Source organism: Gavialis gangeticus, unplaced genomic scaffold, assembly GCF_001723915.1.
Source record: "Gavialis gangeticus isolate Ggan-Ray unplaced genomic scaffold, GavGan_comp1, whole genome shotgun sequence".
NCBI classification, from domain to species: Eukaryota; Metazoa; Chordata; order Crocodylia; family Gavialidae; genus Gavialis; species Gavialis gangeticus.
In genome coordinates this window covers 14,118,874-14,133,835 of record NW_017729019.1, presented here as the reverse complement: position 1 = coordinate 14,133,835, position 14,962 = coordinate 14,118,874, and the positions used below count along the sequence as shown (strand labels likewise).

The 14,962-nt window shown below is 54.5% G+C and overlaps 1 protein-coding gene across 9 annotated transcripts in view; it reads left to right on the top strand.

Moving 5' to 3' along the window:
* Positions 1–14,962, top strand: part of SCUBE3 (signal peptide, CUB domain and EGF like domain containing 3) — a 110,655-nt gene that overhangs the window by 49,068 nt on the left and 46,625 nt on the right. For 7 of the 9 annotated variants that reach the window (XM_019514150.1, XM_019514149.1, XM_019514148.1 and 4 more), the window contains exons 5-6: positions 10,576–10,701; positions 14,353–14,469. In XM_019514150.1, coding sequence (XP_019369695.1) covers positions 10,576–10,701; positions 14,353–14,469 — 243 coding nt within the window. The remainder of the gene's footprint in view (positions 1–10,575; positions 10,702–14,352; positions 14,470–14,962) is intronic. The other 2 variants (XM_019514147.1, XM_019514154.1) reach the window with 1 other exon arrangement.

Here is a 14,962-nt window from a genome sequence, read left to right as displayed (position 1 = left end):
TTAGCCTACATTTCCTTGGCTGAAACAAACTAAACAGAATTTATAGAGGGTATTTAGTTAGGCAGTATGTAATTACTTGAACTCGAATGTGGTCAATGTGAACTGGAATGTGGTCCACTGGAATGTGGATTTCCATTTTAGTTAGGAGCAATCAGAGTTTGTTGTTTCTCCACTGGTTTTTTTTTTTGTTTTTTTTTTTTCTTTCTTTTTTTTCATCTTTGCCACTTGGCAAACATTGACTTGTTTTTCATTTCTTCCTTCCCCTGATTAGGGTTTCTGCAGCCAGGGAATCCGTGTTTATCCTTTGAGTTTCCACACGAAGTTCTCCCACCTGGTACAGGATATTTTGATAAAGCTGCATGGTTTAGCGGGCTGAGCTTGGATCTCCTGCGTTCTGATCCCAGTCTGACTCATTGTGCCTGACGGGAGTAAGCTGTCGATTTGTTCCTTGCCTGTCTCTCTGACTTCACAACTTGCTGTGTGGCCCTGGCCTAATCTCTGCCCCCCTGTCTCTGTAAAATGGGGATTCTGCCAACGCTCTCCCCGGAGCAGCTCTGAGGAGGATGTGTGATGCTTGTGAGGTGCGGCTGTCACCCACAGATCAGAGCATCTTGCATTCCTGCCTGTGTCATGAGATGTTCAGAGCTCACACCTCTGGGACGGGCCCTTCAGCCTGAGTCGTGGCAGGGCTGGCCTCTCACGCAGAAAACTAAGCATCCTCAGCATTACTGTTAACTTCACCAGGTGTGTTCATGCAGGAGGACCTCAGGAGCTCTGCTGGTAGCGGCTGCTGCACCAGTGTCCTGCTAGAAGTCCCTTGTAGAGTCCCAGCCTGGGGCATGCTTTTCAGAGGTGCTAAGCACCTGCTGCTCCCACTGGCTGCAGTGGGAGCTCGGCACTTGCGATAGCTAGGCCCACAGTGGGGAAATCCATGCATGAAGGCTCCCAAAATTGCACAGGACCACTTGCAAAAGCTTCAGCCTTAGCATCTTGAGGCAGCTTTGCAGGCCGCAGCTCAGAAGCCTTTGGCACTGTCACTGAAAAAGGTTGGGCAGCTGAGAGATACCTTCGTGCTGCATTGGAGACGGCTGCTGCGTCCCACTCGTGGACACAGTGAAATTGTGGCAGTCAGCCTGGCTGGCAGCTGAGGACCGAGTATAAGGAAAGGCCAAATCCTGGGGCTCCTTGAGATCGTAGCTGAACTGTCTTGGACAGAGCCTTGGGCCAGTCGCCTTGGAGCCCGGTAGGCTCCTGCCTCAGCACTTCACAGGCCCCAGCCCTCAGCCTCTGTCCCAGTAACTGCAGCGACTTGGGTTTGTGGATGGTTTTCTTGCTGTTCCTACTTGCCCAGCATCTTTCAGGTGGGATTTCCCTAGAAAATACCAGCACAAGCCCAGTGCTTATAATCTAAGCTAAGTAAACCTGCCTTCTCTTCTCTTCCTCTCTGCCTTTTTCAGCTTTTTTTTTATTCCTTTGTTGTCTGCCTGAGCTGCATGTCTACAGGTGGAAGGAGCAGGAAGTGTTGGCCGGGGTGGGGGTAATTATACAGCTGGGAGGTGCAGCCACAAACGGGTGGGTGTGACGGGTCCAAAAGAAATCCTCCCTTCCCAGCAAAGCTACGCTGCTCCAAAGCCTAATCCTGCTTTTGGGACGGTTCAGCAGGTAGCAGAGGTGCAGAAGGGATAATGAAAAACCCGGGCAGGTGTTACATGCCGTGCAGGATCGGAACTGCCCATCGTGCCAGCTCTCCTGCCTCTCAGTGTGGGCAATGCCCTGTGTACCTGGGCAGATCCTTTCCCTCTTTCCCCTGCTTAGTCTGGCAGTCAGATGGATGAGGTCTGAGAGTTGCTGTGGGGAATGGGAGCTGGTGCTGTCAGTCGCCTTCTGCAAGAGGTCAAAACACTGTGGGCTTTACATCTCAAGGCTGTTAGAGTGGGAAGCCTTGTGCCAGTGGCTAGGGATGTGTCTGCAGCCCAAGTGCCCTCACATTTGGGAGGAAAGAGGTGAGCTAGAATGGAGGAAAGGCGCCAGTGCATCTTACGCAGTGGAAGAGCACAGTGTGCCTCTGCAGCCTGCTGTAGGCAGCCTGAGGTCAGCATAGACCAGCTCTGAGAGAGTCCTTACAGGGGGCTAACAGAGTCTTCACACTGGCTTCACACTTGTAAATGAGGCCTTAGTCTCTCTGGGTCATTGACACTGGGGACAGTAGAACAGCCCTACTTCAGAGCTGTTGCATGGGTAAATACAGCCAAGTGGCAGCAGCAGGAGATCCATTTTGTTCTGTGCAAGAACTTGGGAGTCTTTATGTGCTGCTGCTTTGAATCCAGCTGGGGCCAGTTATAGCCAAAGCCATTCCCACCTAACAGCTGGTCAGTGAACTGTGTGACACTGTGCTTTGTGGAGGATTTGCTCCAGTTCCCTACAGCAGCATCCAACCCTCCCCCAGTGCTAGCAGCCTCTGCAGAGCAGCCAGGGTTGCACAGGGCCATAGCACCAGCACTGCTCTCTCCACTCTCTTTCCACATCAGTAGAGAGCCACGCGACTGGGAAGTGCAAGGGGTCTGCACAGTCTCAGGCTCCCCTCACTCCCTGCCTAGGCAGGCTTGCAGGTGGGTGAAGTTTGGGAGATGATGGGGGGGACTAGGAGCTAACGTGGCGCTTGAGAGGATGCGGCTGCTGTGTGCTGGCTCTCGAGATGCTGTGGTGGTCTTTCTCTGCTGGCATCCTTACTACTAGACACCCATCAGCACAGGAGGGGTTAACATCCAGGACTGAACCCAGCTTGCATTACCTAGGCTTCCATCCCATCACCTGCATGGCAGATGCGGCATCGCTCCACTCGTGATCCTGGTGAGCATCTCTCATTGCAGTGCCAGGCATGCTGTCCAATTCCACAGATCCTGTGTTCAAACCCTCCAGTTCTCCCTCCCTCCGGTTTCCGCACCAAAGCTGTGAGCCTTCCCCTTGCCCTGAACCGAGCCTTTTCTGCTTCGCGGCTCCAGTTCATCCCCTGAGGATGAGATTCCTCTTCTTAATCTTAAAACTCAATCTTTCCTTTTAAATCCTGAGTCTCAGCCCTGCCCTGCCAGCCCATGCCCTCTGAGACCTTCTTGGCCTGCACAGTACTTCTCAGCTGTTTGTTAATGGGAAGAACAGCCAAATCCCCTTTGCCTCCCATCCAAATGGTGGCTTGTCTCATTTTTTATTGCTGCAATTTACTACCTGGCATAGCTTATACAGCCCGCAGCCATCCCACCTTGGGTCCTGATGCTGTCAGAACATACCAACCAGGCTGGATCAGCACAGGGATAAAAGACCTGAAACAACCCCCCCTCGGGTGCTGCACACATTACTGATTCTGCCCTGCATGTCTGTACTGATCCAGTGCCCTGGTAGCGTGCAGTACTCTTGGAGAGGCCGTCTTCCCAGTGAGACCTAAATACAACCCCTTGTGGTCTTTAAAGATCCCATGACACTTTCCACAAGAGTAGGGGCATTGTTAGCTCTGGGCTGTGGCCCGGCTCCAGGCTGGGATTGCTGCAGGCTGTTTGCCTAAGATTCCCTTGGCAGTTTCACTTGGGCACAGGACTTGCTGCCCTAAACCATGGTGCAGTGTTGCTGCAAGCGGAGACAGCCTTCTGTCCCAGGGATACCTGCACGCCCATGGTGGATATCCCAGCCTCTCCCTGTCTGTGCTTACTGCGACTACCCAGTACTGCCCCGCAGGCATGAACAGCCCAAGCCTCTGGCTGCCCCCCTTTGCAGTCCTGTTGTAGAACAGGGAACTGGCATTTCCCTTCGGCAGCAGCCGGGAGCAGCCTGCTTTGGGCAGTGCGCTGCACGCTTCAGGTCCAGAGAGAGAGAGAGCGTGACCTGGTCCCAGGCAGTGCTCTTTGTCCCATCTCTGCACTGTCCCCCACAGGCCCCATGGCTGGCACTGTATTGTTGAATGCTTTCATCTTGCACATCAGTTCCTGCCTCTTCCAGACATGCTCCTGGTCCAGCCCCACCTGGCTTGTATCTGTCCCACCTGCACGCTTCCTTCCAGTGCTCCTTTAGCCCAGCCCCTTGTGCATGTCCATGCAAGACCTGCCCTCTGTGAATGCATGCAAAGTGCCCTCCTGCCAGGCACCAGCCAGCCCACCCTCAGCCAGCTCCCACACGGTGTACACCACACTGAAATGCCCTGTGCCCACTAGCACTAAGGCTGTGGGGTGAGAGCCAGAGCCACGGGCAAGTGGTCAAGGTGCTGACTTTTTTTCCTCTTCCCCTTCCCATTAGACGCAGCGCACCCTTGTCCCACTCAGTCTGCTCCTCTTTCACTCTCTTCCCATGCCATGGGCCATGCTGCTGCTGCTGCTCCAGACTGTGCAGCTGTTGCTACCAGTCTCATGATGGGGTAAGGTCCTGACCTGATTTCCCCCATCCAGAAACCAGGGGCATTTCCCAAAGAGAATCTGCCAGGAATGGGGGCTTATTCCCAGTCCTGAGATGCTTCATCTTGGACTGCAACTCTGGTGGGGATTTTCATGGACAGAACTCAGGCTTGTGAATGCCTTGGCCACTGGCAAAACTCTCTCTGCCATCAAGAGTTGTTGGAGATCCTGGAGCCTTTCTGGGATGGATTTGGGTGTCTGCTGCCCTGCTGCTGTTCAGCCAGTCGTAGGACAACCAGCCCTTCCAGCACTGCTTTTCTGCTGAACGTGCCCAGCAGTGGCCTCCTCTTAAAGCAGCAGGGCCACTGCTTTCGAACGTGATAATGTGCCACCTGGCAGGGAAGCGGTTACACCAAGCTCTGCAGGGGGAACCAGCACCCCTACTTAAATCCACAGCGCTCCACTGAGCTTGCCCTTCTCCAAGCAAGGGCTTCCTGCAGCTTCATCCAGCAGGGCTCGGGCACAGGCGCTCCGTGCTGTTCTGCAAGGAGGCATTTGGGAGCCCTCTGCTCACCTCTGGACTGTCTTTCCCAGTACCCCTTCTACTCTGTCTCTCCTTATGGATTTCTCCTTCTTTTTTTGTCCGTTATTTCCTCCCATTCCCTCATTCTTTGTCTCCTTTTGCTCCCGTCTCCCTCCGTTGGCTCCGTTTCCTCCTCATCCGTCGCTGCCGTCCCTCCCCAGAGCACGCACCAGAGTCATTCACCCCAGCGTACCTGGGGCAAGGGTAGGACTAGAGGCCAGAGCTCTGAATCCCATGGCCTCGGCTCTGCCCATGAGATCTCGCCCCGGTTCTCTGCTAAGTCTGTCGTCAACAGCGTTTGACTGCATCAGCTTTCTGTCTCGTTCTCCCTTGTTCTCGCAGTTGTTTCATGTTGTGTCCCTGCCCTGCTTTGCCCTCCAGAGCCCTGCACCCTGGGAAAGGTGCGGGTTCAAAGGCAGGGCTGAGGCCGGGAAGCTTGGTCTCCTTCCTCTCCAGAACCCTTTCCTCTTGACCTAGAGTCATGCCTGCGTCGTGCATGGAGGCCCATTTGCCCTTGAGTGCTGAGTTTTATGGGACCCTGGAAAGGAAGCGGGGAGCCCAGTTGCTAGAGAAGAGCCATCAAAATGTAGCAGTGAAAGGAGAAGGGAGACCCAGGGTGGCAGCAGTCACCGTAGCAGGGGATAATGGCTTTTTCTTCAGGGAAGTAAGATCTGAGGCATCTTCAGAAAGTCAAGGATGCAGCTCCCTGTAAAAGCAAAGCCTCTGGCGGGGTGAAGGCTGAGGCGTTTGATAACGGGCACAGCCACAAGCAGCTGAACTCTTAAGGGGCAGCTCCTTAATTATCATCACTGATGCCAGAGAACTTGTGTGCCGCCCTGCTCCAGGCAGGTTAGCAAGGAGTTATCACCGCTGAAAGAAGGGTAGACATGAGATGCCCCGTGAGGTTACGCAGCAGGTCTTGGGCTGGGGTAAGTGCATAATCCAGGCGTCATGAATCTCATCTGTTCCCCTTTCCTGTAACCACTAGACTTCATTCTCTACCCAAACTGGAAATATTGCTCAGGAGTCCTGGCTTCACCCCCTCACTTGCTCTGTCAGACCCACCTCCCCTCTGATTTAGCGTCTCTCCTTGGTATCTCCCCAACTCGAAGTATCCCTGTTTCCTGAGTCACCGTCCCCTAGCACCTCCCTTGGTGCTGCTCACGCATTATCCGGTGAGATCTCTTTTGCGCCATCTGTGCTGGCTTTCCTGACCTTGCTAGGCTGAGTGAGTTGGCCAGTGCCTAAAACATGCTGAGCAACTGCTCCCCCACCATAAAAAGCCCCAAGGAAGCCCAGAGCCGGTGACACCATGCCTGCAAAGAGGAGACCTGAGCCAAGGCAGTAGGACTGGATCACACCAGGGACCTGTGTCTGTATCTGCCTCCTCTGCCCATTGCATCCTGGGCCAGCGTTGAGCCGGCAATCTGTTCCTGGAATCAGGCTGTGTGTTTGAACTGCACGAGGTCCCTGCTCTCTCCTCCCTCCCTCCCTCCCCCCCCACCCCTGGCCTGGCCTGTGGGTTTTGTTAAATGTTATATAAACTCTTGTCAATGCTCCATTCAGTGCCTGCTGAACCTGGCTTTTTACAGTTGAGGTTACAGGTGACCTTTCCTTGTCTCCCAGGAGAGCGAGGCAGACGGGTTTTGGGCGTCAGCAGATCCTCTGCCGCCCAGGCCCAGCCGGGGGTCAGGCGGGGAGGTGGGGGGGAGAGAGGAAAGGGGGCCACACCCCATCTGGCAACTGGGACTGAAGCTTGCAGGAGGGAGGTGAGCAAACTGGGGAGGGGAGATCATGGCTATGGTACGGCCACAAGTCCAGTAGCTCCCCAGACCTGCCTCCCTCTGCCTTCTCTCCTGCTCCCACCTCTGGGGCAGAAAGCATGTAAAGTCTGCCTCGGTCATCAACACTCAAAGTGGCTCATGGGCACTTCCTCCAGGGCTGGCCCCATGCTTTTCCCACTGTACCATGCCACTGGCTAAAGACCCCCCCAGGGCCACACATTGAAATGGAGACAGCAGCTGGCATTGCTGCCGCCACCAGGACCCTGGCTCCTTCCCCCCTCCCTGTGCTCTCCATTGCTGGGCACAAACCATATTCCAGTTACGAGTGTGCAGAGAGGCCTGTGACCACAATCATCCCCTCCGTGTTCCCATCTCCCTGCTTGCGTAGGGGCAGGGCCCTATGGAGCATCCTCTAGAGATGGTCCCTGTCAACTGGGCAGCAGGATAAAGTGCTGCTGCCCGGTATCGCAGGCACTTGGGCAGGACCCGGGTCCATGCTGAGCTCTCTCCAGGAGGAGAGTCGGGTGTATCATTTGGTCCAGTCCTGTTTATTTCCAGGGACTGTCCCAAATCCCATCTCCCTGAATATCACAGAACTGCCAGCTTTTCTGCTCTCAGCTCACAACTCAAGCCCCTCAGCCACAAAAGAGGCCAAATTGTGGCAGTGGTGGGATACTATAATAGCGAATGACCAGCAGGCTGTGTGCTCGCAGTTTCCCCACCTGCCTTTCCAGCCAGCCTCGAGCGCCACGGAGCCCTGTCTTAGCTCTCTCTCAGAGCCATATTCTTGCTGCTTTCTGTCTCTAGCGCCCCTACCACACAGCCAGCTGTGCTGAAGCAGTGCCTCCACTCCCACATTTGCAGGCAGTCCCCAGGGAAGCTCCTCTAATCCTCCCAGAGTCCAGTCCTGCTCCAACATCCTTGTGTGATCCAGTGTCTTAGGCAATGGTTTCAGTCATTGCATTGCATAAAGGCCTCGCTTCTGCCACATAGGCTGAGTGAAGCCCAGCTAGCAGGTGTCAGCTTTAATGAGGTCTTGATGCTTGAATGAAGATTGCCTGTAGATCAGGGACACACCTGCTGGGAGCTATTAACACTTCCCAGTACGATGGTTCAGTGGCGAGCTGGTCACGCAGGGACAGCTGGGTCTGAACGCGCCATCATGGGGCTGTGATGAACCAGTGAGTCTAGCCTCGAGGCTAAGTCCTGGGGTGAGCTGAGCTGCCTGAGAGAGGGGGACTGGGTGACTGATTAGCCGTGTCCTTGTGGGTCACTCTCTGTCTGTAGGGCTGGGTGAGGCTGCTGCTCTGGCTCCCTGGGGGGGAGCATTGGGACAGCTGTCCCGGGCAGACGTGATGCCTCCAGCATCCAGATGTGCCCTCTGCCCAGCTTGAGCATAAAGCGGCTGGCTTTGTGTGAGCCAGCCTGTGGGGAGGCACTGCCCTCACCAGGGTCAGGGGTGCTCTGTGCTCACAAAGCAGCTGCTCTGTGGCCTGGAGGGAAAGTCTGGGGGCACAGATGCAAGGGGCAAGGAGTATGCGACCTCCACAGGGCAGGAGTTGGCCCCTGAATGTGGCTGCAAGCTGCCTGAGAGCCGGCTGCATCTTGTCAGGCTCCGAGTCGATTTGCTGGGTTAGTACAGTGACCTCCAGGTGCCTCCAGCCCTTTTCACTCCCTGGGAAAGCCCAAGCAGGGCTTGTTTCCCGTATGTGAGTCACAGCAGCTACCCCATGCAATGTGTCAGGTAGGTCTTGGCCACCCTGAGCTCTCCGAGTGCTGTGTATCCAGGGGACGTGGCCTTCCTGGCTGTGCCTCTTGTTTGTGGCAAGTGGCCAGTGTGAGGTGATGGATGCTGTCAGGCCTGGTTTGGCGAAGGAGCTCTGGACTCGGCGTCCATCACACCAGAGCAAAGCAAAAACAATCCAGGGGCGTGAGTCAGCAGCGCCCTGTTTAGTTTGCAGCGCGGACGTCCCAGACAGCAGTGTCTGCAGCTAATGCTGCCTCTGGCACATTTTCAGCACGGAGAGAGCCCAGGCGGGCCCTTCTCTGAGCTGCACCCTCCCAAGGAAACAGCCTGGAGTGTGTTAGCAGGGCTTCCTGCAGGGCCCTTCGTGACTGCTGAAGCTATTGAGCTGACCAGGGAGTCAGAGAGACAGGGCATGGCAGGATGTTAGTGAATGGGGAGAGAGTGGGATGGGCACAGGGCAAAGGGAAAGGGCCTTGATTTGTAGAGCAGTATGGAGAGAAAGATAGGAGGGCTTGGGCTGGTCCTGGTAGGGAGGCTGGAGATAGGCATAGCATGAATAAGAGGGAGTGGGACAGACATAGCAATGGCATGGGTGCCAAGGAAGGGTTGATGGTAAATGGCCTGCCAAGGAGTAAGGGCAAAATGTTTCCTTTCCATGGCAAACGTGGGTGACATGTGTCCCCAGGGAATCTTTCCCAGGCAAGCAGGAGGTGCTTGAAGGGCCTTGAAGACCCATAGGGGGAAGGATGCCTACCACATGGGTGGTAGTGGATGGGTCCTTCTCGACCTGGAAGGACGTGGGAAGTGGGGTCCCACAGGGCTCGGTCCTTGGGCCTGCACTGTTCAATATCTTCATCAGTGATTTGGATGAGGGGGTGCAAAGCACCCTGTTCAAGTTTGCTGATGACACTAAGATGTGGGGGGATGTGGGCACAATAGAGGGGAGCAACAGGCTACAGTTGGACCTAGACAGGTTACAAGGATGGGCGGAGGAGAACAGGATGGGGTTTAACACAGACAAGTGTAAGGTGATGCACCTGGGGAGGAACAATCGGCACCACACATACAGGCTGGGGAACTCCCCTCTTGTCAGCACGGAGGTGGAAAAGGATCTGGGAGTCATTATTGACTCCAAGATGAACATGAGTCGGCAATGTGGGGAGGCGGCTAGGAAGGCCAACTGCACCTTGTCGTGCATCCACAGATGCATCTCGAGCAGGTCCAAGGAGGTGATCCTCCCCCTCTATGCGGCACTGGTCAGGCCGCAGCTGGAGTACTGCGTCCAGTTCTGGGCGCCGCACTTTAAGAGGGATGTGGACAGCATCGAGAGGGTCCAGAGGAGGGCCACTCGTATGATCAAGGGACAGCAGGGTAGGTCCTATGAGGAAAGGTTGCGGGACCTGAACCTGTTCAGCCTTCAAAAGAGAAGGCTGAGGGGGGATCTTGTGGCCTGTTATAAACTGGTTAGGGGGGATCAGCAGGCGCTGGGGGAGTCCCTGTTCCCCCGAGCGCCGCAAGGAGTGACCAGGAACAATGGTCACAAGCTGGCGGAGGGAAGGTTTAAGTTGGACATCAGGAGGCGCTACTTCACGGTCAGGGCGGCTAGGGTCTGGAACCAGCTTCCAAGTGAGGTGGTGCAGGCTCCCACGCTGGGGGTTTTTAAGAGGAGGTTGGACGACCACCTTACTGGGGTCATTTGACCACGGTGCTCTTCCTGCCATGGCAGGGGACCGGACTAGATGATCTACTCGGGTCCCTTCCGACCCTAGAAACTATGAAACTAGGGAAGGTTCACTGTCCTGAAGACTGCTCCTTGGGCTGACATCCTCCATGGCACAGTCCAGGGCTGCTGATGCATCTCCCTCAGAGCCTGCTGAAAGCACAGATTTTCATGGGGGGTGGGGGAGCCTGGTGTGGTCTCTGCCCAGCGATCACTTTATCTGCCCCCAGCCCCTGCCGAGTTAGCGGCTGCCTTGTATTTAGCCCCAACAAGCAGGAGAGCACCTCCCCTATCATCTCTAGGTCTCAGCCCTGGCCCTGCAGAGGGAGCTGTGGAGCTTTTATGTGCTTTCTTCTCTCTTTTAGAAGGAATGAACTGCATGAACAAGAACCATGGCTGTGCCCACATCTGCCGGGAGACCCCCAAGGGGGGCATCGCCTGCGAGTGCCGGCCGGGCTTTGAGCTCACCAAGAATCAGCGGGACTGCAAATGTAAGAACATGGCGCCCAGCAGCACCTGGCATCTGCTCCAGTGGACAGGAGCCCTGCCTCCTATCCCCCTCCCCACCCCTTTTTGTGGGTCTTTAGGCCTTGACGCTACTTCATGGCACCCACTTCTTTTATAATAATACACGGCCTCCAGACTCCTGTCCCCTGCTCTAGACCATGTGCTCCTCCTAGCTCGGGGACTGAACCTGAGCCCCCTGGCTCCCATACCCCCTGCATCAAGCACAAGTTTCATGAACCCCAAGTCTCTTTCACTGAGCACTAGACCATCTTCTTTCCCAAACCGGGAAGTTGAATCGACTCCAGGCATCCTGCTCTTGATCTCTTTTGGAACCAGCTAAAGAACCCAAGAGTTCTGATTCCCTTCCCTCACCCCCTTGCTCTAACCATTAAGATGACTTCAGCATGTCAGAGATGAAAGCCAGGGGCCGTGAATCCCGTCCTCCCATGCTCAAAGCACTGGACGAAACTTCCCAGCTCTATGAACAAAATCTCGACTTCTCCTAAAAGCTTAACAACACCCAGCTTCCAAGTGGTGGATTTCCTGGAGTTTAAGAGCTATCTCTGACCAGCCTTCTTAACTCCTCTGTTGGCTTCTGCTGCATGTCCCCCTCATCTGCATGACCAGCTGTCCAGCAGTTCACATGTGCCTTTGTGGCCAGGGCTGCACAGAGTGGGGCAACCTCTGCAGTGCCCGGGCGATTTAAAAACAGGGTCCCAAAGACCTGACACCTCCCATGTGACCTTTGCTAAGCCACCCTGCCTCCTCTTCCCACGTCCAGCAACCAGAACTCTTCAGATGAGCAGCAGAGCTTGCTCTTTTGCAACAATGCCAGGCCAGTCCTCTCCAGTATAGCTCTGCGTGGCTGTCAGGTCAGACATCTTCATGGGCTTACCCCCGGGCTGTGCTGACTGGCTAGGCCACTCTGTTTGGAAAGTGCCGTGTCTCTTGCCTTGGCACCTGAAGTGTGATTGGCACCAGAAAAACACCAAAAGCATCTCCTCAGGGAAGCGAGGCTGTCAGATGTCTGATCTCCCGCCAGGAGCTTGCTGGTGCTGCCAAGACAATTTTTTTTTTTTAAATCTTGTATTTATTTAGTTTTATTTGTTTTATTCTCTTTATTTAATCTTCACAGCAAGCACGTACAAAATGCTGATGGCATAGAGTTTTAATCCGGCCAGCAAATTCTTACTCCGGGCTAAATGTAAAGAACAACTTACCTCCTTCAGAACGGTGGAAAGGATTGTCAGAAGCACGTCATTGATTTAGGACGTTCTGGAAATCCCAGGCGGGCCCTTGACAAAGTGTTTTGTTGGTGGCCAAGCTCAGCTATGCTGGGTCAGAAGCCATAGTCCATCTAGCTCTGTCTGATGGTGACAGGTACTAGATGTCTCTCAGGGGAAGATGCAAACAACCACATGGCAGCTTTCCTCTGCTGAGCTTCTTCAGGGAAAGTCAGATTCATTTAGAAATGTCCAGCAAGAATTCCTCACATCTACTAGGTTGCCAACTTTTATTTTTGCTGGGGGAGGGCGATGAGGGCTGGGGGAAAGATGACGGACTTGTGGAAAGTTTTATGCATTTCAGGTGACAGCCCTCTTCCTGGGGGGGCAGGGTCCTCAGACCCCCACATGCTCAGCACCTCTGGTTGCTTTGATCATCTCAGCCTAAAAGTTCCTGCATGCACTGGTATTTAAATCCTGTAAGTTTAGGATTTAAACAGGGGAAGGTCTAGCTGGCAGCCCTCGATCTCAGCCCTGTAGTGCTGTATATTGACACCGTCCGTTCAGTTCCTGTCCTTCAGGATTCTGGAACCATTGTAATTGCCAAGGCCAGAATGTCAAACATACAGCCCCTGGGCCAGATTCAGCCCCTGAGGATGTCTCACAGGCTGGATTTGGCCCACAGGGCTCATCACAGCAGCAGCCGGAGCCTCTGCAGCAGCATTGTTAATCCCTGCGACAGCCGGAGCCACTGTTTTGGTGCGGGTCTGGAACCCAGAGAATTTCACAGGTTTCACAGACATTAGGGCTGGAAGAGACCTCGCAAGATCATCGGGTCCAGCCCCCTGCCCAAGGGGCAAGAAGGCAGCTGGGGTCAAAGGACCCCAGCAAGATAGGCATCCAAGTGTTCCTTGAAAGTGTCCAGAGTAGGTGCTTGCACCACCTCTGGGGGGAGTTTATACCAGGCCCTGGGGACTTGGACAGTAAAGAAGTTTTTGCTTATGTCCAGCCTAAAACGGTCTTCCAGCAGCTTGTGACTGTTGGACCTTGTCTTCCCTTGGGGTGCCCCAGTGAACAGACTTTCTCCCCAGTTCCTGATGCTCACCCCTTATGTACTTATAGGCTGCCACCAAGTCACCCCTGAGCTTATGCTTTTCCCGGCTGAAGAGTGCCATGGCTCTCATTAATGCCGCTCACATCCCCTGACCCTGTTCCTGCCCTGGATGCGGATTTTAGTCGCAGGTTAAGGGGAAGGGGGGAAGGTAAGCAGCAGAGGCATTAACTCCCTTGGTTCCAGAGCCGCATCGAAACAGCAGCTCCGGCAGCCACAGGTATTAATGCCATTGCCTCTGCTCGCACATCTGGAAGCTCCGTGGTCTGGATCTGGTCCATGGGGCCCAACGAGTCTTGATACCCTTGGCCTATTTTGACCTTTGCCATAGCACAGGGCAGAGAGAATTGTGCCTGCTTCAGGCCCATAGCTATTGTCGCGTCTACTGCCTGCATTTCCTTGGGATTTGAACTTGGGACCACCGGCCTCTTGGCAGGAAGCCTGCCAGTAGGCCAGCTTCCTGTCTGCACTTAGGAGCCTGAGGTGGGTTTTTTTTGCCAAGTAGCTATTAAGTGGCAATTACCTCCAGTCTCTGGGCCAAGATTTTTAAAAGTGACCAACACTTTTCAGGGCCCAACTTGAAACAGTGTCAAGAGCCTCGCGTTTGAGAAGGCAAGTGACAACCCCTTCTGATGTTCAGGCCCTTTGAAAGCACCCAGGAATCACTAGTCACTTCTGAAAATCTGGGCTAGATTTAAACTTTCAGCTGGTGGCATCAGGGTATGTAGCTTGTAAAACCTGGCATGGTGCATTTCCCCATCTCTCCCAAGCTGGCTCTCTCGCCCCCACTCATCCTTTCACCACTAAACCACTCAAGCACCGTTCAGGTGACTATTAACTGAATGTCCCTATCCTGGGATGGTGAATAGGCCAATGTGGAAGGAGTTATGGGGGATGAGCCTGGTTCCTAGTAGACTACAGGATGGAAATGACCACAGATGGAGCTGTGCCATGGACTGAATGGGCCTCGGAGACCGAAATCGTATCCCTCCATGTATTCCTGATGGACTGAACGTCAGAATGGAACGAGAGATGATCTGGACCAAGTTGCCTGGTTGAGTCAGGAGGGAAGTAGGAGGACTGCCTAGATGGGCTGTTTAGCCTGATTTAGTGTGGCAGGAGATCAGATAGTAGAGTGAGGGGACTGTTTGGCCCAGTGCAGTGAGGTGGGGTGCCAGATCCTTGGGAGGGGCAGTTTCAACATGCGTTTGGTCCATGTAGGCACAACAATGATGCTCAGAGCTGCTTCCTGTCAGCAGCCCCAGATCAGTGCTTGACGACATGTTCTTTGCCTCCTGCAGTGACCTGCAACTATGGGAATGGCGGTTGCCAGCACACCTGTGATGACACGGACCAAGGGCCCAAGTGCGGCTGTCATGTGAAGTTTGTGCTATTTTCTGATGGGAAAACGTGCATAGGTAGGTGAGAGCCAGCCCAACCCCTGGGGCACTTGCTGGGGCTTGGTCTTGGTGCTCCTGTTGTAGGACTGTCTGTTTTGTGAGACTGCTGTGCCTGATGCGCACTGAATGCTCCTCCTCCCCCAGTTGTAGCCCTCAGGGGCTGAGGTTCCCGTCATGTAGTGAGGATGAGTGCTGCTGTGAACAGCTTTACAGAGAAGGCAGAGAATAAGCCTAACAGCTGGCTCAGGGACAGACTGAGGGCAGGGAGCCTCAGGTGAGCTTTTCCCAGGTACTCCTGCATGCATGAGATGCGCCCAGAGGTATGCCACGGTAGCTGCCCCAGATCACTTTCAGCGGCTGCTCTCAAGACCTCATTTTCCAGCGTGCTTGAGAGAATCCACTGGAGATGACCCCACATGTGGAGTGTGTGAGTGGAAGTGGGTGGCTGGGGTGTACTCGGGGCCAGCCTAGGTAGCAGATGCTGCCAGTGCACCACAGACATACCCTGAAA